Source organism: Brassica rapa, chromosome A09, assembly GCF_000309985.2.
Source record: "Brassica rapa cultivar Chiifu-401-42 chromosome A09, CAAS_Brap_v3.01, whole genome shotgun sequence".
In the NCBI taxonomy this organism is placed as follows: Eukaryota; Viridiplantae; Streptophyta; class Magnoliopsida; order Brassicales; family Brassicaceae; genus Brassica; species Brassica rapa.
The window spans coordinates 29,952,038-29,976,435 of NC_024803.2; the positions used below are offsets into that span (position 1 = coordinate 29,952,038).

At 33.0% G+C, this 24,398-nt stretch overlaps 3 protein-coding genes and 3 long non-coding RNA genes across 9 annotated transcripts; 3 read left to right on the top strand and 3 right to left on the bottom strand.

The window, feature by feature from the left end:
* The first annotated feature begins 37 nt into the window (after positions 1-37).
* Positions 38-23,131, top strand: LOC117127987. The gene is made up of 3 exons (XR_004451043.1): positions 38-50; positions 17,752-17,760; positions 23,034-23,131. It is a non-coding gene; the product is annotated as an uncharacterized LOC117127987 (long non-coding RNA).
* On the bottom strand, positions 3,264-5,458 carry LOC103840575. Its single transcript, XR_004451034.1, has 4 exons — positions 4,143-5,458; positions 3,902-4,008; positions 3,506-3,739; positions 3,264-3,425 (listed from the first exon to the last, which is right to left on the bottom strand). It is a non-coding gene; the product is annotated as an uncharacterized LOC103840575 (long non-coding RNA).
* Positions 7,657-10,444, bottom strand: LOC103840580 (40S ribosomal protein S4-like). 3 transcript variants are annotated; one of them, XR_004451031.1, is made up of 5 exons: positions 9,863-10,444; positions 9,729-9,786; positions 9,547-9,587; positions 9,129-9,174; positions 7,657-9,039 (listed from the first exon to the last, which is right to left on the bottom strand). XR_004451031.1 is itself a non-coding variant. In XM_033279179.1 (3 exons), exons 1-3 carry the CDS (start codon positions 9,575-9,577, stop codon positions 8,808-8,810), a joined length of 309 nt encoding a protein of 102 aa, XP_033135070.1. In that variant the 5' UTR covers positions 9,578-10,439; the 3' UTR covers positions 7,657-8,807. The 3 variants fall into 3 exon arrangements, 1 of the variants encoding a protein (XP_033135070.1); XR_627663.3 differs by having other exon boundaries at positions 9,697-9,786; XM_033279179.1 differs by having other exon boundaries at positions 9,547-10,439.
* On the top strand, positions 12,458-15,976 carry LOC103840577 (tetraketide alpha-pyrone reductase 2). The gene is made up of 4 exons (XM_033279177.1): positions 12,458-12,714; positions 12,809-12,971; positions 13,052-13,241; positions 13,340-15,976. The coding sequence occupies exons 1-4, from the start codon at positions 12,565-12,567 to the stop codon at positions 13,479-13,481; spliced, it is 645 nt and encodes a 214-aa protein (XP_033135068.1). The 5' UTR covers positions 12,458-12,564; the 3' UTR covers positions 13,482-15,976.
* LOC117125691 lies at positions 19,121-20,259 on the top strand. The gene is made up of 2 exons (XR_627660.3): positions 19,121-19,378; positions 19,644-20,259. It is a non-coding gene; the product is annotated as an uncharacterized LOC117125691 (long non-coding RNA).
* LOC108869867 lies at positions 21,748-24,255 on the bottom strand. Of its 2 annotated transcripts, none has more exons than XR_004451030.1 (5): positions 23,408-24,252; positions 23,040-23,130; positions 22,609-22,956; positions 22,405-22,519; positions 21,748-22,318 (listed from the first exon to the last, which is right to left on the bottom strand). XR_004451030.1 is itself a non-coding variant. In XM_033279178.1 (5 exons), the coding sequence occupies exons 2-5, from the start codon at positions 23,300-23,302 to the stop codon at positions 22,501-22,503; spliced, it is 546 nt and encodes a 181-aa protein (XP_033135069.1). In that variant the 5' UTR covers positions 23,303-23,315; positions 23,408-24,255; the 3' UTR covers positions 21,748-22,500. The 2 variants fall into 2 exon arrangements, 1 of the variants encoding a protein (XP_033135069.1); XM_033279178.1 differs by adding an exon at positions 23,215-23,315 and having other exon boundaries at positions 21,748-22,519; positions 23,408-24,255.
* Positions 24,256-24,398: the final 143 nt, after the last annotated feature.

Here is a 24,398-nt window from a genome sequence, read left to right on the forward strand (position 1 = left end):
GCTATGAACATTTGTAATTTATTTTGCAGAATTTGTGGTTTTAAAATATGGTTGTTTATTGTTTGACCAATAAAAATACAGTTGTTTATGCATATGATATTAGTGTTTTGTTACTTAGTATTAATACGATGTCTTATAATACGATCCAGAGCTATGTGTGCCATGTGATGTAATTTTTTACTTCTTAAGATATCAAATACTGTCTTTGGTTCATATGATTAGCTGATTGAACTTAAAAAAAAATTTGGTATTATGTGGAACAATTCTGCTAAAAGTCATAAACAACCGGTGTTTTTCTTGTTTTCTTAAAAAAATATTGCATTCGTCAAGAAGCTGTTGGTACCTGACATGTTGTCATCACCCACGTCGAGATCATAGTCTGAGTCAGCGTTTATGGCACGACGACTGTGGTTTCTATTGCTCGGCTCGCCCTTACCAGATTTAGCTATGCTTTTGGTTGTTTTCTTAACCATATCTTAGAGTATATTCATTCTTTCTTTTTCATCAAACAGCTATGTATTGCCTAACTTGAGCTTGTCTGGAAAACCAGACCGGAAACATAACAACTAATGTGATACATGTCCTTATGAAATGATCTTGCTATCTCAGCTAATGAATCAGATGATACATTTTCAAACCGAGGAATAAAAACAATCGAGAACTCCGTGAATCCACTCTTCTATGTTATTGTTTCTATGTTACAATGTCCTATGAGTTTTATAGATGTTGTTTAAAAATATAGGGAAGCAATAGGGTAAGTGAAAAACATGGACGGCTATGTCTGTAATGGATTGGTTTTAGTGAGATAGTTAATCGTTTTAGTTAGGTCTGGGCAAAAAAACTGGAACCGAATAACCGAACCAAAATATCCAAAACCAGAACCGTGCCGAAAATCTTTTATATCCGAACGGTTCCTATATTTCTATAACCGAAATAACTGAACCGAACCGGAACCAAACCGAGAACCGAACGGATACCCCAATAGATAAATAATATTAATTATTATATACATATAACATAACTAAATATATATTTTTAATTTAAAATCTATTAAAGGTATCCGAAAATATCTGAATATAACTAAATTATTATAAAACATCCAAACTACCCGAAAGTATCCAAAAGTATAAGGATAGTATTTTCTGAAATTCCTAAAATAATCTTAAATATCTAAATTTTTATCTAAATCATCATAATTATTTGATAGTTTACCCTAAATAACCATAAGAAGTAGTTAAGTGTCACAAACTTGAGAGATATGCAGTACCGGTCCTGAGTTTTGCTAGGCTCCATTCAAAAATAACATATATATATATATATATATTTTAGTACAAAATTTAATTTATTATAGTAATTATATATTTTGAAAATGAATAATGATTAAAAAACTTTTATTTGTTTTAGTATATGTATTTTATATTTTTTAATTGATTTATTAATATAAAATTTATTACTTTGATATGTTTAGATATTTTATTCTAACTAAATCTACAAAAGTATCAAATTTTTATACAATTTTTTTAGAAATAAAATGAAACCACAGAGTAGGCCCCATCCCAATGTATCATGGGTTTGGGGTCAAGCCCGGCACTGGAGATATGCAAGGGAAGTCATGTGTGATTGACGTTGTGTTGAATCTTAGTGTTATTAGGTTATTATTATTTTGGATGTTGTTGGGTGTTCGTGTTAATTAACTATTGATGCCAATACGTAGTAATCAAATATTTTTTTCCTCATACTATGGCAACCATTGTAATTAATAAACTATGCATATTATTGTGTTGAAATATTTTAAAAGGAAAAAATCTATGGAGGCTATTGGATTATGTACTGGGACTATCCACTGTAACCGTTACTGGGTTTCTATTGGATCCTTAATGGACGAAGCTCTAATACTATATTTAACACATAGGAGGTTCGAACATTCGTTTGGGGACAAAAAAAAGTAGCTCGTGTATACTTAGAGAACGAATAGTTTTTAGTCGAGACCACTATGAAAGAATAACAAACTATATAGTTGTAGTCGTACACGTATAGTATATACATCTGTTAATTGAGAAAGGTTAAATTTGCAAACACTTATATCTTATCATAACCGTAATCTACATGTATGTAGACATTCGCAGCAAGTCTAACTGTTATTATAATTCAGCTGAAAAACTTTTAATTTGAGTAAAGACAATATGTGAGTGTTTTAAAAAAACCTGTTTCAAAAAAAGAGTAAGATAATATGTGCTAAGCAGGTAAACATAAACGGTTAAATATAATAAGTCATGAAAATGATGATAAAGTCCAAAAAAGCATTTTTTATTATAGTTTTAGTTTTTTTTTAAAACATACCAGACTCCATTAGAGGACATAGTTTAAAAGAAAACTCACGTTAACACAAAATCATTATTGAAACAGCAAGTACTCCATCCGCATCACAACCCTCATCTTCACTTATTCCTTACGTGGCTTCTTGACCACCTTTGAAGACTTTGATGCCTAAGGTTTCTTGATGGCGACCACTTAGAGATGTTCCAGCAATGGTTTGATGCGTGGTGTTACTGCAGGTCACGCAAGGATGAGACCGTTCGTTGGAGCTTCTTTGTGCACCTTGAGCAAGAGACGTAACACCAGCCTTTCTCCAGTTTGATATCAGTCACCATTCCAGTGCAGACAAATTCAATGTCCTATATTTTGAACCTTTCAGAACCACATACAGAAAATAAACTTTAAACAGTAAAAACTGACTGTACAACCTGAGGCTCGGAAATGATGACGAACTCATTGAGCTCAGCTATAGTAAGAGGCTCAACCTTTGCATAGCTTCTCAGCAATGATGGAACAGGGGTGATCCCAATGGCTTTGGAAACCGGCATGTGCTGTTACAAAGCATTCCGTGAGAGTTTGTTATGGATGTAATAATTTATGAATCGTCAAACACTTACTCCTAAAATTGAATTTCCCCTGATCAGTTGCCTTGTCGGAAAATAAATGTGTTCCCGAGGTGGCATTCAAGAACAAACGTCCTGCAGAAAAATATCCTAACATGTAAGCACTAAAGTTTAAAATTAGTATAACTGATCCTATGCATTATGTGTATTTAATTCCAGAGAGAAATATACTTCCTACCATGTTTGGGTTTATGCTACTTGCAACAACAACCCTTGGATCTCCCAGGAATCCTTCAAGTTTCTTGTGAAAAGAGACATCTTGTGAGTCAATCAGACTCAAAGTGACAGAGATATTACTATGAAAAGGAAGATAGAACATAAAACGGTCAATGTATATTCAAAAGAAAAGTAAGATAATTTATGAAAGTATTGAATAGATTCATATGTAGAAGAGAGTTTACCTGTCGATCTTAAAAGTCCCATAACTCGCTAGACTAAATGTCACTCACTGTACTTTTCACAGCAGTGAGCTCACCAATAACGTTCCTAAAAGATTAAGAACATCTTAATTTATTATCTGTTTCAATAATAAGTCTGTCATAAACAGTCTTTAAGAAAAGTTGTACATGGAAGAGGTGTTGGTGCTGGCTAATCACGGAACCTGAAACGTTTTACAGGAATGGGTGAATATGGTTCGGTTAGCACATCTAGATTGGTTGAATCACTGAACAGTATTGTCATAAGTGAGTCTGAAAGCCTGAAGTTCTGGTTGCACCGAGTGATATCAAATCCGCAGCCTGGAGACGATCCCTGAAATTGGCTAGCCGGTGAACGTTCACGGTGGCTGGCATGAGGGTTGACTGTAACGAATGTGAAAAGAGATCTTTATAAAAAAAACGTTATGAAAAAACAACAATAGGTTCAATGAAGATTAAATCTATATAAAAGTTTAATTCGTGTGAAGGTGGTTGCCGGAAAAATAAAAATAAAACTATGAGCATGAGATAAAAAAACGTTCAAACCTTCACATCGAAGAGGAGCATATCAACCCCCATTAACTCATCACCGCGTTGTGCTTTTTCGGCCTCCCAGAATTGGAGCATCCACACCTGGATCGGAGCAACCACACCTGGACGATGGAAGAGGAATAACCAGCCATCAAATCACCAAGAAGAACATGTGATTTAGCTATAATTGAAGATTTTCTTTGTTTTCTGGAGAATCACAAAATGTAAGGATGATGTTCAAGGGTAGAAGGCTTACCTTTTTTATAAGTAAAAAAACGGCCTTGGAGTTGAATGAGTATGATTGAATGAGACGTCGTGCTTAATTGCGTCGGTGGAGTTAAGACATCTCTTAAAGCCGATGAAAGAAGAGAGTCGTAACGTCTGGGGGTTCAGGACCAAATACGAAACGACGATGCGTTTTAATCGATTAGATCGCCATTGTTGCTCAAGCTCGTTCATTGTGAAGATAACGGCTAACCCTAATTTTCACCACCGTCTGTCGCCTGAAGGATCCCCAAATGGACACCATTGTAGCTTTAGCTAGTAACAGAGGAATAACACAGATGAACCCTGGTTTTGCCGTTCGTGAAGAAGGTAAAAGACAATCAGGTGGGTTGTTTAGTTATAAGCCCAAACAAAAAGACGAAACCCAACTATAAGCTATAGAAGCCCAAATAATCCATTCAGAATAAATGAAGCTCTGCGTTTTGGGGAAGCCGGACACGTGTCACACTCACAAAAACCGAATTTGTGATCTGGAATCCTAGATGGCTTCACCAGGAGAGATCAAACCATACTTTATATATAAAGATTTACATACGTTTATCTCCAGACTCCACAATCGCTTTCGGTTGGGATGTTGATGATTGTTATTTCAACTTTCAGCTTTTGGCAGTCTGTCCCTTGTAGAGTAGTAACTTTAGTATAAACCCTAAAACTCTACTTAACACATACTTAAGCCTATTTAAAAAAAACTCTAAACATACTTTCTTTAAAAAAAAAAAATACTTGCAGAAGTTATAAGAACTTTTTAGAACCTTGTTTCATGGTCAGTTTAGCTTTATTTAGGTTACGAATATTATCTAGTACTTGTATATATAATCTATTGTGTATATATTATTCTATGCAAAGATCAAAGTTTTTTTTTTTGATATCCAAAGATCAAAGTTTAGACTACTAGTTTTCTGCAAATAAATAAGAACCTGTGAAGCAATGGTTTTTATTTCATTTATGTGAATGGTAAATTGTTAAATTACTATTAGTAAACTGATAAAAGACTACAAAATTATGAACATGGAACTTAGCGTGTGATTTCATTTCACTTAAATATATTTGCTTTTGTCAGCAAGATCTTGAGGTTATCCTACAATTAAGAAGCTGGTGTTTCTGGTGATCACCCAAAGCATGGGCCGGCGACAACTTCTCTATGGTATGTTGCGATGTATGGGCTTATCAAGGCACTAACCTTATATGCTTATATATTGACTCTTAAGTTCACTTGTAATAACCCGTATAATCTCTACATTCAGATTCAAACCCTCTGAAATAATTGGGCCAACTTGTAAGTTTTTATTAAATATTTAATCTCCTAAATATCAAACAGAAAGATAGTTAGTTGGCAGAATAATTAGATATCTAATCTCCAACTTGTATGTAATATTAAATATGTTGACGTTCGAAGAATTAAATACGGTTGACGACTGACTTGTTGTCGGAAATGTGATTCAAAAAGTCTTAATTTTATTCTGTAAATAGTGTATAGAAAATTTAATTTTAGCTAACAAAAATTTATATATATATATATATATATATATATATGTGACTTTCTATAAATGAATAACCCGATAAATATATAAATACTACTGTGTAATACATAATCGAAATATATAATTTTCTAATCTAATCCACAAAATTTTACCTTTTCATAATTTCAATTAAATCATTTAATTACAACCATATATAAGTATACCAGGTGTTGTACATTAGAACTCCAGACCATATATATCAATAGAACTTTATGTTGTGATAGAAATTATTAAACAATACTCCCAACATATACATAGTTTGATAAAAACAAATCCACAACTAGTCCAGTTCATACTTTATTAAATTTGACTTGAACGATTAGTATTCAAAAAGTCAATCAGAAACTAAACTTAGCCCGAATTGTGAATCCCTTATAATCTAGTTTCTCATTATACACCAACAATCAGAAGAACAGAATTGAATAAAAATTAAAATGGCAGAATATTTGGTAACTGGAGGGACAAGCTTTATAGCTTCTCATGTTGTAAAGGCACTTCTCGACTTTGGCTATTTCGTAAGAACAACTGTTAGAGACTCCTCATGTACTTTTAGATTCCTCATTTTTGTTTGGTAAGAACGTTAATATCATTAAAATGAATTGTGAGGAAGATACAAAGGTGAAGTCCTAAAGAAACGCTGTGACTGTTTTAGTTTCTAACTGTTTGTAAAGATGAAGAGAAGGTTAGGTTTTTGTGGGAGTTGAAAGGAGCAAAAGAAAGGTTGAAGATTTTCGAAGCAGATCTAACGGTGGATGGAAGCTTTGACGATGCAGTCAAAGGTGTTGATGGAGTCTTTCACATCGCCTCTAGGATTTCTGTTTGTCTGGACGACAATGATCTGGTCAGACACATAAAAATAGTCTCATTTTTACTAATACATCAGTCAGAGTAATTGAAATATTATCACCAAGGAATTGGCCTATTATCAAAAAAGTCTCTACTAAATCACATTAGGGGCTGTGGGTTCGATTCCCGTTAGAATGAGTCAAATATTTTAAAACGTTAATTTATTATGGTTTGGCTTCGCCCAATAGAGATGTACGGGTTTCGGGGTCCTGAATTTTTTAGAGAACACTCGTTTTAGAGCATCTCTAACCATTACACCAAATTTAATGTATTCAACATCAAATTTAATGTTTTAATGTCATATTTCTTTTGTCATCTCTAACATGACACAAAAATTAATATTATTATACTAGGATCGGCCCGCCCTACGGGCGGGTTGTGATGTCTTGGTTTTTATCGATGATATAATTTTTCTTTAATGTTCATTTGGTTGTTATTGTGATTATGTTAAGCAATCAGTGTTATTTACATCAAATTCCAATTATATAACTAAAAATGACATGTGAGCATACTTAGTATTGGCGTTGATTCAGTTACAAAATTTTATAGTGTTATAATACTCATAAAATTTTTCTAAATTTAAACTTCGAGCATTATAAGTTAAATCAAACAAAATCGATCAAAAGAGAGCACAATAGAGAAACTTTGTTAAACCACAGATAGTAAGAATATCTTTAGATCTTATGGTATGAAAAGTTGAAATTTAGTTTCTTATTTTTCCTATGTAGCCAAAGAAGGAGCATAGACCTTTTATATTATGTTTTTGATCAAATGAGAGTTTCAACAATTAGAGTATGAGAAATCAAATACAATTATAAATGGGTTAGATTTTAATAGATATATATTACATTAGAATTGACTACTAAAATATAATTAATATGCCAATTGAGAATTTTTTATTTATTTATTCAATGTGTTGCTCAACAAATTTAAAATGATTAGAACTCACTATTTGTTATATTTTCAGTATTGGAATTAACAGAAGGTAAATTTAATTTAATTAGACTTTGTTTATGCTTTAAATACTTTTATCTTATTATTATTTTTTCATATAAACAATTGTTTAAATTTTTATTAACTTCTTCGCTTTCTTTTTGACTCCTGCAATTTTTTTTTTTCAATTTCTTCAGATCTTTTCTTAACTTCTTTAGATCCTTCTTTTAAAAAAAAAAATTAGATTTTTCTTTATGCTTTGACGTTTACTTAATTTCTTTTAATATATTGTTTCTTTTCTTTCATTGATCATACATCCTTTGCTTTTAAATCTAACTAGAGATTTTTCCGGGCTACGCCCGGGTTATTTTCTCATATATTCAAGGGTGAATTAGTGAAATAACCAAAACAAAAAAACAAAATTAAATTTGTAGAGAGAGATAGGAAGAGAAGAGAGGAGAGAGAATGAGATTTTGGTTACTTGGCAAATTTTTGTTTTTGGTATGGTTATAGAGTGCGATTTCTGTATATTCAAATTAAATTTAGATTATTTATAATTTGTGTTTTTATTATAATTTTTCACTGATACTAATTACACTATATAAACTATTAGAAAAATTTATAGTTTTTTGTATTGTTTTGGTAATAACAATTTTGAAATTATTGAAATTCTATTTTTTCCAATATCAGAAAATACACAAGCTGGTAATTAATCTGATTATATCTGATTATTTCGGAAATGATAATAAGTGTTTAAGAAAAGAAGTGTTTGTCATATGGGATTGTTTTTTTATTTTATTCCGAGAGACTTCAATGGATTTTTTATTTAAAATACAAAGACAAAAATTAAGAATTCGTAAATATTAATTAGAATCTATATACTGTATTCGATTTGAAAATGAGTAAAATTTACTTGGACTTGTGAATATATATTATTTGCAAATCAATTTAATTGCATAAATGATTAACACCCTTTTACTTTTGATAAAATAAGATAAGATTCAAAACTGAGCAGCGAACCAACATATGCGTGTATTTTGAGATTTTCTATTTTGAAATTTTCTATGGATCCATTTTTAACTCTTGAGATAGTTTAAAAAACATATTATTTTCAAAGCTTGGAAGCGAACCAAAAGCAAAGTGAGTGTAGGAAATAAAAGTCATCTAAACAATATAATAAATAGCTCAAAGCCACAAAGTCTGTTGGCTAGCGAGCCTCTTCCTGGCTTCTTCTATTTTGGTAAGCTTACACCCTAAACCCTTAATAAAGGACATTCAACACTTTGACCCTTTGCCTAGCGTGAACACATTCCTCAACCTTGTTGCAAACTCATGTCCTATTGAGTCTTGTATGTGGTGGTAGTCTCAAAGCTTCCCTTAAGCTTTGCACGGTTTCTAATCACACCAACACTCCCTCTGTTTCTACCTCCAGTCACCATCACAACATTACCGAAATCTAACTTGATGAACGCAACAATCTTGTTCTCCTCCAGGACGAGCTTAATAGTTTGTCTGGAAAGAGATGCCCTTTTGTTTGAACTGGATAGTTCGAACCTTGCAAAGCTTATACTGTAAAGAGGAAAAGAAACAAATCTTATTTGTACACATACATGTCAAACATTACTCTAAATTATATCAAGAGCAAGAGAGATCAAAACCTTAGCTTCTTCGTCCCTGATGGAGTGAAGACGGAAACGTCCCTCGCTATCATAGAGAAGACAGAAATTCTCAGAGAAGAAATACAAATGCACCACCAATTTTGTCAAGCATCCAATGTTTTGGAGCATTGAGCCTTTTCATATGCTTCTTTTAACCTATTGCCTGTGTAATAACCAAACATAACACATATGCTAGAGCTATACAAATGATATAGCCAGTGATACATGTTCCATTGAGATCTAAGTAAGCCATATCTAAAGACTAATATCCACTAAATGATCCCAACACCAGAGCCTTCTAAAAGTCTTCCCATGAAAAGAAAATTACTAAAGCAGTATCTTATAAAGCCAGTATGATGTAAGGTCAATCTAATATTTTCAGACTGAAGTCAAATAAAGAAACTGAAAAATAACTCACTTTTGCATATGATATGAAAGCCGACCAGCATTCATGAGGGACTGTCAAAGAAAACACACAATCAAAGGGTTAAGTAAAGCAATGAATATGTTATTAGCGGGATCGAGATTCGAAACAGGGTAGCTTAATACTCAGGAAACGATACAATACCCCTTTTTGTTCAATATATTATGCGATCTGACCTGTGGAAATTGCACCAACCATAGCAGCCACGTTGGATAGAGAACCAAACACAAAGTACTAATACATGGACATGATATCGAAGTCAGGCAAAGAATCAACCAGACAGCTCTAGACAGAAAAATTGGTTAAGTACCTCAGGTCCTCAGCAACAATTAAACTGAGATCCTTAGTGATTGCAGCTTGTGTTGGAGAAGAATAACTACACTGGACCCAAAAGATACAAATCAGTCACAACTTTTAACAAATTAAAAAAAAATTGAAAAAGTTTGGAACTTTTCTTCTTATAGTGAAACTGATGGAATATGAAAGAATAGGGATAGAGCTGTATCTGATAACTTGAGGTGAACCCATAATACTTGATTGTCTTGAACCGGTCCGGTACACCCTCATGTGTGTATGAAAGGTCATCGCAGATCATTCATGGCCTCCTCTGTACCACTCATCTTTTGATTCTTGACTCTACATGAGACGCGTCACCACTATAAGGAAGAAACGATGATGAATCTTGTGAAACAATGAGATATGTAGATGGCTGCACCACTATATATGGTATGGAAAATTAGGGATTTGCAAAGAAGATGGGAAGAGAAGTAATTAAATTCGAGTAGTGGGAAAGTTGAATGGAGTGACTTAATGGTGAAACTTAATATATTTTCTCAATAGTGGAGAAAGCGTTACATATAGTTTATGTTTCTGCAGTGGAAAAGAGAACAATATAGAAGACGAAGAGCTGTTTTCAAAAAAAAAAATATGAAGAAGAGAGTTCGAAGGAGGAGTTTGTGGTGGGCTCCGTAGGAAGTTTAGTTAATTATAAGAAATTCTGATTTTGTGGGCTCGTTTTGAAAATTCAGGTCCATTATTGTGTGCCTAACAAAAACGTGAAACACTTAAAATCAAAGTGATTACATGTGGAGCCCACTCCAAATAAAAGAAGAACGTGAAGCCCATAAATAATTGAAGCCAGTCTGACGTGTCCAAATGAAATGTTCTGATTGGAGAAATATTTTAAGTGACGTGGACACCCTAAAAACTCAGGATATTTGGCTTTTAGTATTGTGATAGTTGCATTAACTTCTGGGATCTTTGACTTCTTTTCTTCCCAACACTCATTTTCTTGTCTTCCCCTTTTTTCTATCCTTGACTTATTTTTTCCTTTTCATTTGCATGTTTCAGATCTGACTTCTTGGAGAAGATTGTGGAGAACCATTACACATCACCACCGACGCTGTTTACATTTACCATATTTGCAACTGAGTACTGTCATTTGTTCCGGCCACCACCATTGTCATTTCTTCCACCATCGCCATTATTGTCATATCTTCTTCTACCGACATAAGTATTTTATATTTAGATTTATTATAATTTCTTTTTATTTCCGTCTGTAATATTTTAATGATTTAAAATCGTTTTATATTTTCTAATTTATTATTTTGTTAAGATTAGAATTTGGCCCAATTTAACAAAGTAGCCCAATATGTATAAGTCTCAAATATATACATTTGGAGTTAATTCTTAGTGGACTGGACTTTATAAACTAAAATAATGACAACGGAAGAAACGAAAACCCAGACGGAACACAAACAAAAATAAATGAAACGCATCGTTTTTGGAAATGGGACAGATGTTGCTTCTAGGATGCACGACTTAGTGACGTGGAGGCACATGAGAGAGACAAACAATACTTTATATATATAGATACTCTCTCCGTTTTACAAAGATAGACTTTATAGCGTTTTCACACATATTAAGAAAACATATTAATCACTATAATAAATGTATCATTTTCTGCAATTTTTAATTTTCAATATCTTTTAACTAATAGTAATTCAATAAAATCAATTAATTTTCTTGAAGTTTACCTTTTAACATAGAAAACACAAAATATCTATCTTTGTGAAAGAAATTATTTTTTTAAAACATCTATCTTTTTAAAACGGAAGGAGTGTTATTTAATATTTTTCAAGTATTAATAATTTTATTATTTTTATTATAATTGATAAATAATTATTTATCTCACTTAGATATCTTTGATAAAATTTTATAATTTTACGTTTATATAATTTATTTATATTTATATTTCGGTTTAACAATATTATACTTTTTTGTATTTATTGTATATAAATATTAAAAATTACAAACTATTAATTATGAAAAGCACATAACAAAATGATACAATTATTTTATGTTTTGAGTGTTTATTTTAAATTTAATATGCATTTTAATCTTATCCAGCCTATGTTATTAATTTTATATTTTATAAAATACTAATTAAAAATTTATAGTATTAAAAGTAAAATATAAAGTTCTATGATATTTTATTTTTAATAATATAAAATATTGCCATTTAATGATTTCTTACTTGAAAATAAAATAAAAATATTTAATTATGTTAAATAATTAAAAATATAAATAATACAGTATATTTATGTTAAATTACAAATTTTAACTAATTAATTATAATAATTGAGCTATATTATTAAATGAAACACAATAACATATGTATATTAAATATTTGGTGTGATGAATAATTTGGTGTAACACTATTTATTTTACATCAAATTTGGTGAGATAGTGTAATTTTTAGTGTTCCATTGGAAATGAACTTAATTACACCAAATTTGGTGTTTTGATGTCTCATTGGAGTTGGCCTTAGGGTTAGGTTTCATGGGTTCATATTCAGTCTTTGCCAAAATACGTTACTTGGTCCGCAAGACATCGTTTTGCTCCCTCCCTAAGTTATATCCAACATGAAATGATGAAATCACTGATGTTCTTAACGTTTTTTACTCTCAGGAAAAGTTGGCCGATCGCGATATATACGGAACAAGGAACTTGATGAACTCTTGTGAGAAATCAAGAAACACTGTGAAAAGGATTGTTCTCACATCTTCTTCGACCTCAGTCCGGTACAGTTATGATGCCACAAAAGCCTCTCCACTTAAAGGATCGCATTGGAGCGATCTTGAGTACTTTAGAAGCTTCAGTGTAAGGAACCCTTCCTGACTCTTGTATCAACTTTTGCCAGACTCAAGTCCGGTACTATTTTGATTAATGGAAGTTTGAAAATGTACGTGTGTAGATCTGGTACGGTTATGCAAAGACTCTAGTGGAGAAAGAAGCTTGGTTGATCGCAGCCGAGAAGAATCTAAACCTAGTGGTCGTAATCCCTTCATTTTGTATCGGTCCAATACTTAGTCCAAAACCCACAAGCTCCCCTTCAATTTTTCTCTCTATAATCAAAGGTTAGAGACAATCTTTCACTTTGAGGATATACATTTCAGTTTCATAAGTGCTGCTCAACTTCAGTTTCTTGTTTGAAAAGGTGTTCATGGAGAATACCCAAATTTCAGAGGAGGGTTTGTGCACATAGACGATGTCGCTGCTGCACAAATATTAGCAATGAAAGAGCCTAAAGCATCAGGAAGAATCATATGTTCGAGTTCAGTGGCTCACTGGTCAGAGATCATTGAGATGCTGAAACCCAAATACCCGTTATACCCATTTGAGACCAAGTCCATGCATTATGCATATATCCTCTACTTTACTCCCACTCTATATTTGACACTTGCAAGACATGTTTTAATGTTTTGCACAAATAAAACTGTTTCAGGTGCGGTAGTGAAGAAGGGAGAGATATGCCTCATAGCTTGGACACAAGAAAGATACATGAACTTGGCTTTCGGTCCTTCAAATCATTACCTGAGATGTTCGATGACTGTATCAAGTGTTTCAAAGACAAGGGTCTACTCTGAAACCAAACCGCTATCGTTATCAGGAAATCAAAGTGATCCAGCTTATGTTGATCCTTTAAAGTTTATTCAAACATTAAATAATCTACTTGTCTTATGATTCTGCACTGTCATTCCCATTTTCTTGGAGTTTAGGATTCGTCACTAGGTCTTGTAGATTATCTTTGGACAAAGTAGCATAGATGATAGATAGGTCGACTGATAATGTCACATGTGTCTGTCCGTACAAAGAACGGTGAAAGAGGATGTGTGAGAACTATTCCACAAAAGTAGTCGAGAATGCCGAGAGTCTCTCATTTGGTTATGTTTGTTCACAGTCACAATCACCGTTAGCCTCCTTCAGAAGCAGGGCTGGCTAACTAGAGGGGACAAATGATGCGACCTCTGCGGGTTCAACCCCGTGTCTTCCGTATATGCCCTCGTATATTAATAGTTAAAGGGTCCATCTTATTTATATAAATGCACATTTTTTACATAATGTTTTAAAAAAAAATTGAAAAGGACCCAAAAATATTTTAATGTATATAGTTTTGTACTTATGTTTACATCACAAAATATTACTGTTAAATTTTTTAAAACAAAAATATATATTTAAAACATTGAAAATATAAATTTAAAAGTAAGAGAATTTTTTTTTACCCTAGGACCCCTAACAATATTAAGTCGGCCTTATTCAGAAGCATAAATGCATTGTGATGCAACTGATTATTGTGTATATCTACCTAAGTATTGAAAAATCAACCCTTGGCCTGACTAGTTATATTCCTACGTTGTAGAAACTTGAAATCTCAGTGGTTAGATTTTATTTTCTGATCAGAATTAAGAGAGAGTTAAAAACCAACGCTTGTGGTCTAGTGGTGATTAACTTGAGAGCAAAGCCCAATACGGTGAAATCATTTGGGTTCGAGTTTCGGTTAGTGGAGAATTAAAATTTCTCCTATATAATTCAGAAAAAAAGAAGAAGAGAGAGTTAAGATCCTAATAGACATAAAAGGCCAAACCAACAAAGAATAACACACATAAGGCAACATAGAAAAAATGGAGATTGAAGAAGGTAAAAGCCAACATTCCTCGTGCGAAAATGAATTTTAGGGACGCTTTAGAAGCACATGAACATCTAAAGAAGATTACATATTAAAAATGTACTTCTAAGCTTTTCAAACATAAATGTTTCTTATAAAAATATTGAAAACTTTTTGAATAGTATATGTTTAAATATTTTTAGTTAAATGAATGAATTTTGTCCTTATATGTTATTTTGAAACAAAAATGTATTTTGATGTTATTTGAGACTATTTTTTCATATCTATGGTGTGTATATATTAATATGTTTATATGCAGACTACTAGTTTTCTTTAAATTAATGAGAAATCTTGTTAATCAATGATTTTTATTTCATTTATGTGAATGATAAATTGGTAAATTACCACTATTAAAGTGTCAAATAACTTGAAACCAACAGTCATTAGCTCATCTAAAAATTACCGTCTTGGCCACTATATCAGAGGTATTTGATTCGAGTGACCGCTTGAGATAAAACAAATATTACATGATGTGGTTTTGGACTTGAAGGATTATCCCGAACTTCGTGGTATTTACAAAAAAAGACTAAAAACTTGGACATGAAACTTTGGTTGCATTTCATTTATAAATTTACTAGGAGTTTTGCCCGCACATACGGGCATAAGCTTCTTATTAATTTATGTCTTACTAATCTAAAACTAACATAATAAATTATTATCTATGTTTTCAAATATTTAAATTAAACATCAAAGTATTTATATATGTCGAATATTTTTCATCAAAATATATACTTATTATTGTGTTAAATTTTTTAAAACACTCATATTGTAGAAATAGTTTAGAAAATATCTTATATAAATTGTTTTGTTTGACGAATATTTAATTATAAATGGTTTGGTATCTTAATTTTTTTAACTTTCATAATCAAAAATATTGTTTCCAGATAACAACACAATGTTTATAAAAATTATCTTATTTTTTAATATGTTTTTGATAATTTTATTATATTATTTTATAATCAATTGTTTAATATAACATATAAATTTAATATTATTAAAATTAATTTTGTTTTGAATTATATATAAAACTCATTAAGGATATTATTTAAATTAATAAATTAGTGAATAAGTTAGAACTAATAAGAAATCAATAACCTAGCCAAAAGTCTAAAACCTAATAAAAATATGACAAATAAAAAAATTAACTAAATATTTAATATAACATATAAATTTAATATTATTAAAATAAAATTCGTTTTTAATTATATATAAGATTCAATAAGAGTATTTTTTAAATTAATAAATTAGTGACTCAACTAAAAATTAATAATAAATCAATAATTTAGCTTAAACCTAATAAAACATGATAAATAAGCAAAATTGCCTAAAATTATGGAGAACATGATAAATCAGAAAATTCTTGATAATATTTAAAGTTCAATTGTTAATATTTATTTATTAATTAAATATATTTTTAAATTTTTTTTTTTAAAATAGTAGTATATATATATCAGTAGAATATGTTAATGTTTATTAATTATCTTAAATATTATGATAAATATATAGATATATATCAACAAAATTTTGAAATAATAATATTAATTAAAGTAATGACTTATTCTAAAATTATGGAAAAGATGACAAGTAAATATATTAACTAAAATCATGGAAAAGATGACAAGTAAGCAAATTCACTTATCAAATAATAGTATAGATTTTTGTCAGCAAAGTCGTAATCACTAAATCATGGGCCGGCGACTCAATAATCATGGGATGTATGGGCTTATCAGTGCACTAACCTTTTTTTTTTGTCACAGATCAGTGCACTAACCTCAGAGCGTCCGCAACGGAGGTACATGCAGGGTCCTTAGCGTTTAATCATAGGTTAGGAAGATTATAATAATAGTTGTTTGGTTAATAGGAGTAAGGATTGATACGTTATTAAGGATTTTTAGGACTTGATCCTTAGGATACGTGGCGTGTTTTGAATGGATGGAAGAGATTTCGGTTTGGTTACGCGTAAAACACTGGTCATTCTCGACCGAAGCAGAAAAACAAAAAAAAGTCCCGACGAAGAAAGGCGATTGCTCTCTCGACAAAGCGAAGGCGAATCCCGCGACGCCAGACGGCTATTCCCGCGGCGGACGACGGCGATTTGTCTCCGTCGACTGAACAAGGTAGATTCTTCGATATAAATTAGTTTGCATGTTCAATCGATATCGTTTCAACTTAGGGTTCGAACACAATTTGGGGGTTTGTTGCGTTTGTAATTAGGGTTTTAATTCGAATTTTGGGCTTTTTGCGTTTGTAAAAAATTGGTTTGAAGACGATACTGCTAGCATCGATTTCGGGTTCTTCTGGTTTGAAATTAGGATTTCAAAAGGAGTTGGGGCTTTTTGAGTTTGTATTAATAATTGGTTCGAAAAATATCATTTGCTTCATCGATTTCGGGTTCTCCCGGACTGTTTAGTTCTTTATTTTTGCATTTGGAGTTGATGCATGTCACTTTCATCTGTGTTTATGGATTCGAATGTGGGGTTTTCGTCTGCTTGGAAACTCATTGTTGATATTGTTTACATTCGTTTCTTGTTTGCAGATGGCGAATCCACATGAACCTCATTTCTTTAAGCCGCTGCTTCCTGGTTTCCAGAGTGGCGTCGTAAGAACCTCACTCTCTCTATTTGTTTACATGCGTTTCTTGATTAGATGTATTTCTTGTTTGATTAACTTTGCCTTTTCTTGTAGACAATACCACTTGCCTTCTTCTCAAAGCACATAGAAGGGAAGACGAACCATAAAACATGGAAACTAATATCAGACGCTTCAGATCAAACTTGGGAAGTGATACAAGAAGGCAGGACACTCACCAGAGGTTAGAAAGATTTCACCACAGCACATGACCTTCAAATCGGTGACCTTGTCATCTTCAAACACGAAGGAGACATGGTGTTTCATGTGACTCCTTTTGGTCCTAGCTGTTGTGAGATTCAGTATACACATCCTCACATCATCAAGGAAGAAGCCGACTCCGGTGATGCTGATGACAATGAGATTAGTAAGTTTCAATCAAAGTTCATCGTTTTGGTCCTACCTGTTGTGAGATGTTTTGACGTGGAAATTGTTTCTTTTATTTCAGGAGGAACAGGGGCAATGTCTTCTTTCTCATACAACTTCTGTTTTTTGGCTGAGGTCACTGCTTCAAATCTAAAAGCAGACAAACTTGTGAGTCATTTTTCATACGTATAAACCAGATTTAGTTAGTCAATTTTGATACCTAAAAACCATATTTTGTGTTTGCAGTATCTTCCTAAGCGAGCTACGAGTTCTACTGCTTTGAACAAACAATGCCAAGAGATGATACTAGTGAACAAAGAGGGAAACTCATGGACTGCGAGTTTGCGATTTAGCGAATCAGGCGGCATGTATTACATCACAAGGGGCTGGGGAAAGTTCTGTCGTGATAACAGATGCGACATAGGAGACTTATTTGTCTTCAATCTGGTTGGAGATGGGAAAACTACTCCCTTGTTGTGTGTATGCCCGGAAAGTAAAGAGTGTTCTGAACTACTGAGCAAACACTTGAGCAGAAAGCGTGGTGAGTCTTCTCCATTGCCTTGCTTGAGACGTCTTTAACTTGCTTATTCTTTCTTTGCTTCTAGTTGAGCTTGCTTGTTTGGTTTTGTTCTGTAGGCGACATTGCTTCAAGCTCACGGGTGAATTAGAAGAATGGTCAAGTAGTCTTGCGTCTCTTTAGCTTGCGTCTCTTTAGCTATGTATCTCGGACTTGTTAAGAGCTTCTATCCTCTTGTTTTCCTTGCTACAATGTACTTGTATGATCAGTTCTTGTGTTTCTCGAGTATCAACTTACTTTTATAAGTTTAAATCTTTTTCCTCTACTCTTATAAGTTTAAATCTGTTTAGCTAACTACAATCTTGCTTCTCTTCATTCTCTTCTCTTTTATCTCTTGTTTAGTTAATCTCAATCTGTTTAGGATCTTCCCTCTCACAATTCACGAATGTGTGATCACACTTCTCACACACAATCGTTAACCACATGCGCTCTTTATATATCAGAGCTAACTACAATCATTAAGTCGATAACTACTATCATAAACCTTGAGCTAAACCGTCTAACTGAACCGGATGCCTCCTCTTCAATCTGACCGCTCAATTGACATAACCAGTCTTGGTTTAAGTTTAACCAACTGATTTAACATCACCAAAGCACTACAAACTACAATTTCAGTTTTAAAAACAAATTTCAATTTCAGTTTTAAAAAAAAATTAATAATATTTTTTTTTCTTTAAGGACCCATCTTCGGGAACACCATTGGACGACCATTTTTGATTCGAATCCTTAACTATTCAAACAAAAACCAAAAAAAAAAAATATTACTAAAATATTCTTAAGGATTTAATGGTGAGGATCACCATTGCATATGCTCTCATGTGCTTATTGAGTCTTAAGTTCACTTGAGTTCTCGAATTTAACCCGTCTACATTCAGATCAAACTTCTGAAATAATTGGTGCCAATTTGTAAGTTTGTGTTAGATATCTAATATCCTAAATAAAGCTATTTGGTTGGCTGAGCAAAGATATCTTATCTCCAATTCATAAGTTAAAAAAAAATGATGTACGAATATGGTTGACGACTTGACTTGTTGTCGGAAATGCGTAGGATCCAAAAAAAGTCAACCAGAAACAGAACTTGACTCTGATTGTGAATCCAGTAATCAGAACAGAGGAACAGTATTGAATAAATATTAAAATGGGAGAGTACTTGGTAACTGGAGGGACAAGCTTTATAGCCTCTCACGTTGTAAAGGCACTTCTTGACTTGGGCCATTCCGTAAGAACAACTGTTAGAGACTCCTCAGGTACTTTCAGATCTCTCATTTATGTTTCAGATCTCTCATTGCACAAATCTTAGCAATGGAAGAGCCTAAAGCATCAGGAAGAATCATATGTTCGAGTTCAGTTGCTCACTGGTCAGAGATCATCGAGATGCTCAGACCCAAATACCCGTTATACCCATTTGAGACCCAGTACATGCATGCATATTTCCATTCTTTACTCCACACTCTATATTTGACACACTTGTAAGACATGTTTTAATTTTGTGCACAAATAAAACTGTTTCAGGTGCGGTAGTGAAGAAGGGAGAGATATGCCTCATAGCTTGGACACAAGAAAGATACATGAACTTGGCTTTGGGTCCTTCAAGTCATTAGCTGAGATGTTCGATGACTGCATCAAGTGTTTCCAAGACAAGGGTCTACTCTGAAACCAAACCGCTATCGTTATCAGGAAATCAAAGTGATCCAGCTTATGTTGATCTTTTAAAGTTTATTCAGACACTAAATAATCTACTTGTCTTATGATTCTGCAGTCTGCACTGTCATTCCCATTTTCTTGGAGTTTAGGATTCGTCACTAGGTCTTGTAGATTATCTTTGGACAAAGTAGCATAGATGATAGATAGGTCGACTGATAATGTCACATGTGTCTGTCCGTACAAAGAACGGTGAAAGAGGATGTGTGAGAACTATTCCACAAAAGTAGTAGAGAATGCCGAGTCTCTCATTTGGTTATGTTTGCTCACAGTCACAATCACCGTTAGCCTCCTTCAGAAGCAGGGCTGGCTAACTAGAGGGGACCAATGATGCGACCTTTGCGGGTCCAAACCCGTGTCTCCCTTATATTCCCGTATATTAATAGTTAAAAAGCCCATTTTTTTAAATATAAATGCACATTTTTTACATAATGTTTTAAAAAAAATTGATAAATAAAATTGAAAAAAACCCAAAAATATTTTAATGTATATAGTTTTGTACTTTTGTTTACATCACAGAATATTACTGTTAAAAATTTTAAAACAAAAATATATATTTAAAACATTGATAATATAAATTTAAAAGTAAGAAATTTTTTTTTGGCCCTAGGATCCCTAACAATATTAAATCGGCCTTATTCAGAAGCATAAATGCATTGCCATTCAGCTGATTATTGTGTATATCTACCTAAGTATTGAAAAATCAACCCTTGGCCTGACTTCTTATATTCCTACGTTGTAGAATCTTGAAATCTCAGTGGTTAGATTTCATTTTCTGATCAGAACTAAGAGAGAGTTAAAAACCAACGTTTGTAGCCTAGCGGTGATTAACTTGAGGGTGAATCCCAATACGGTGAAACCACTTGGATTCGAGTATCGGTTAGTGGAGAATTAAAATTTCTCCTGTATAATTCAGAAAAAAAAAAAAGAAGAGAGAGTTAAGATCCTAATAGACATAAAAGGCCAAACCAACAAAAAATAACACACATAAGGCAACATAGAAAACATGGAGATTGAAGAAGGTAAAAGCCAACATTCCTCGTGCGAAAACGAATTTTAGGGACGCTTTAGAAGCACATGAACATCTAAAAAACATTACATATTAAAAATGTATTTCTAAGCTTTTCAAACATAAATGTTTCTTATAGACGTCAAAAGAAAAACATAAATGTTTCTTATAAAAATATTGAAAACTTTTTGAATAGTATAATTTTTTCCAATTTTTTTTATTTTGATTATTTATGTTTAAATATTTTTATTTAAATGAATGAATTTTGTCCTTTTATGTTATTTTGAAACAAAAATGTATTTTGATGTTATTTGAGACTATTTCTTCATATCTATGGTGTGTATATGTTTCTATGCAGACTACAAGTTTTCTTTAAATTAATAAGAAATCTTGTTAATCATTGATTTTTATTTCATTTATGTGAATGATAAATTGTTAAATTACCACTAGTAAAGTGTCAAAAAACTTTAAACCAAAAGTCATTAGCTCATCTAAAAATTTCTGCTTTGGCCACTATATCAGAGGTATTTAATTCGAGTGACCGCTTGAGATAAAACAAATATTACATGATGTGGTTTTGGACTTGAAGGATTACAGGATTCGATCCCGAACTTCGTGGTATTTACAAAAAAATACTAAAAACTAGGACATAAACTTTGGTTGCATTTCATTTATAAATTTACTAGGTGCGTAGCCCCGCGCAAGCGCGGGGACGTTGACAAATGGATGTATTGTTGTAGTTTAAAAATCAAAGTCTCATACATTGTTGAGCAACGCAAAACTATATGAATGTATGTTGTAGGTGATAGAGTCGTAGTGTATTAAGAAACGTAAGGAGAAAAGGTGACAGAGTAATTGAGTGTGTAGTTTTCATAAATTAGTATATAATTAATGTACATGAAAGTACGGGTGAAATGTATTGAAATCTAGTGTACCAGGAATGCTTTAGAAGAACACGGAATCGAAGGCAACGTGAATAAAACAGGTTGCATTTTGTCTCATAAAACACTAAATCACGTCAACCCTTTTTAATTAATAAAATAGTTGTTCTCCGAAGAGGTACGTAAAAGGCTTGTTAAAAAACCTGGAAAAAAGGAAAATATATAAAAGTGAAACATAGAAAATGCATAGTAATATTTGATATTGTAAAGAAACAGGAGCAGGGTTGGGTCGACGGTGTGGCAGCTTCGTATCTTCACTCACGGGTGTGTGTATTGCCAACCTCTTCTTCCTTAACTCCCTCTGGATGTGTGTCATCCTTTAGACCTTCAACTTCGGTGCTGGTAGAAGCAGATGCTTGGCCAATTTCCCTTTCAATAAATGGAGCTGCCTTGGGGTTGGAAGTCTGGAAAAGAGTTGAACAGTGAAAGTGGGGTTGTCTAGAGGGGAAGTAAACGGGGGCACACATATTTGGAAAATATTTTCCAGCAAATTTTGCATGGCATTGTGGGAGTTGCTCGCTGCCACCACTATTTATCTGCAGCGGATGTAAGAATTGAGTTGATTGGCAATTGTTTTACAATGTAATATTTTCGGGAAAAATTGTCGGAGGTAAGAACACACCTCATTTAGAGTAAGAGCAGCTGCAGGTAGGTTAGTGAGTTGAAGCATTTCTCTGTCGAAGACCACAAAAGTGGCATTATCATTTGCATCATCAACTTATACTTCTACTTGGTACCTGTAGTGAAGAGTAACATTAGTGATCAGTATGAGTAGGATACTATCTAATAATCATACATATACAATTTTGCTATAAAAACTTCTTACTTTACAACACCCGTGGCGTTAAGATTAACACAGCGGTTGCAATGGGGAGACTGGTCTGATTTGTCTAGTTTCCTGCTGCACCCAGTGCATGAGACATAGTACCAGTTGTTATGCTTCAAGACCTCAACGATCCTAAGTCTACAAAACCTGAAAATAATGAGTATTTCGTGTATTATGAGTCTACAAAACCAGCGAAACAACATTTTCAACATATATAACAAACTTGCAAATTTTTTGGGATTCACGGTTGTGACCACCATAACAGTCTGGGTTCTATCACCTGAGCTGATGAGGCCCCTAAACATTGCTGCAGCTTCGTCCCATAAAGAGAGATACACCACAACAGTCCTGTAATACATATTGAAATAAATGATGACTATAATGATGCAATATGTTAAAGAGTTTAATAGATCACGGCAATGTAGACTTACGGTTCGATGACGAAGCAGACCACAACTCGAGTCATCACTTGAGCGTCCTTAAGGTCTGAACCTTGGACAAAATGAATTTTCCCAACAACATCTGACAGGTGATAAACAGATTACTATCTCAGTAACAAATCAGCAGAATTTACACAAAATAACCCAACACAAATACAAAACAAACCTGGGAGTTCAAAGCGTGAAACTTTAACGATGGAACCACTTCGTAAACATGGACGGTAGTGGGTGGTGCGAGCAGCAAGGAAATCCATGGATCACGAAGTTCTGGAAACCAAAATAAATATTTTACTTAAATCATTGGGCGTTGTCAGGAAAAAAACTATGATCCAAAAATAAAATGCGTGTTATTAAAATACCTTCTCATCAAGGAGAAGTAGAGTGACTCCCATGAATTCACCATGCTTCTTGATGTTTTTGGAGTCCCAGAAACGGAGCAGAAGAGCAACAATGAACTGGGCAGATCTACCGAGCCGGAGAACGTCGAAGGCTGCTTGTGCAACAATGGCATCAGAGGAAGACATTTTCTCAGAATCTCTCTACGCTCGACAAAAAAATATAGACTGAAAGTGATAGCAAAGGTTCATCCACCTCTCAACCATCTCCTATTTATAGATTCGACGGAGAAGTAACGAAGAGGTCGAAATCGTTACAAAGTTTAATGATTTAAAGTTTAATCGTTATTGCTGAATTTAAAGAAAACATTGAACTTGAAGGAATGTCAAGAGATGAGAAAAGAAACTCTGAAGATTAAGAAAACGGAGACGGCGAGGTGAACTGTGGATGAATGAAAAGGATGAAGCCCTAATCGAGAAAAGTAAGAAACGCTGCGTTTACATGATTTACCATTTAATCAGACCAAACAGAAACAATCCCCGACCAACCCATCATCTCCGTATTAAGCAAACCACAACACGTATAATCAAACCAAATTAAAATTAGTCAACCGGGAAACCAAAACTGATGCGGGGCCCACTGTCATTAAAAACTTGCATACGTGGACACTCTCAAAAGAGAGGAAAGTGTCCCATTATATATAAGACTAGGGATTAACCCGAGCTACGCCCGGGTTTTTTATTTTTTTCTAATTTAAGTTATTAAATTATTTATATTAAGGCTATGATTTATATTTATATAAATGTTAAAATGCATGTCATAATTAAAATTTATTTTTAAATTTTAACACGTTAAATTAACATATTTTTTACTATTTAAATATTTTTTTGTAATTTTATTGGCTATCTAGTTATCATATTTAGCAAAACTATCTTTTGAGTGTTGGAATAAATGTTTTAGAGATTTTATTAAACTGCAGAGTATTTTTGGATCGACCACATGCTCAACATTCGA

Excerpts from the sequence above, each read along its gene's own strand:
- LOC103840577 (XM_033279177.1), top strand. The coding sequence starts at position 12,565 with ATGAACTCTTGTGAGAAATCAAGAAACACTGTGAAAAGGATTGTTCTC. Across the intron at positions 12,972-13,051 it reads TTTTCTCTCTATAATCAAAG|GTGTTCATGGAGAATACCCA; the intron begins GTTAGAGACAAT and ends TTGTTTGAAAAG. Across the intron at positions 13,242-13,339 it reads TTATACCCATTTGAGACCAA|GTGCGGTAGTGAAGAAGGGA; the intron begins GTCCATGCATTA and ends AAACTGTTTCAG.
- LOC108869867 (XM_033279178.1), bottom strand. The coding sequence starts at position 23,302 with ATGGATTTCCTTGCTGCTCGCACCACCCACTACCGTCCATGTTTACGA. Across the intron at positions 23,131-23,214 it reads TTCACGCTTTGAACTCCCAG|ATGTTGTTGGGAAAATTCAT; the intron begins GTTTGTTTTGTA and ends ATCACCTGTCAG. Across the intron at positions 22,957-23,039 it reads GTCTGCTTCGTCATCGAACC|GACTGTTGTGGTGTATCTCT; the intron begins GTAAGTCTACAT and ends TATGTATTACAG.
- LOC103840580 (XM_033279179.1), bottom strand. The coding sequence starts at position 9,577 with ATGCTGGTCGGCTTTCATATCATATGCAAAA. Across the intron at positions 9,175-9,546 it reads CTTTCATATCATATGCAAAA|CGAGGGACGTTTCCGTCTTC; the intron begins GTGAGTTATTTT and ends TCTCTATGATAG. Across the intron at positions 9,040-9,128 it reads TCAGGGACGAAGAAGCTAAG|TATAAGCTTTGCAAGGTTCG; the intron begins GTTTTGATCTCT and ends TCCTCTTTACAG.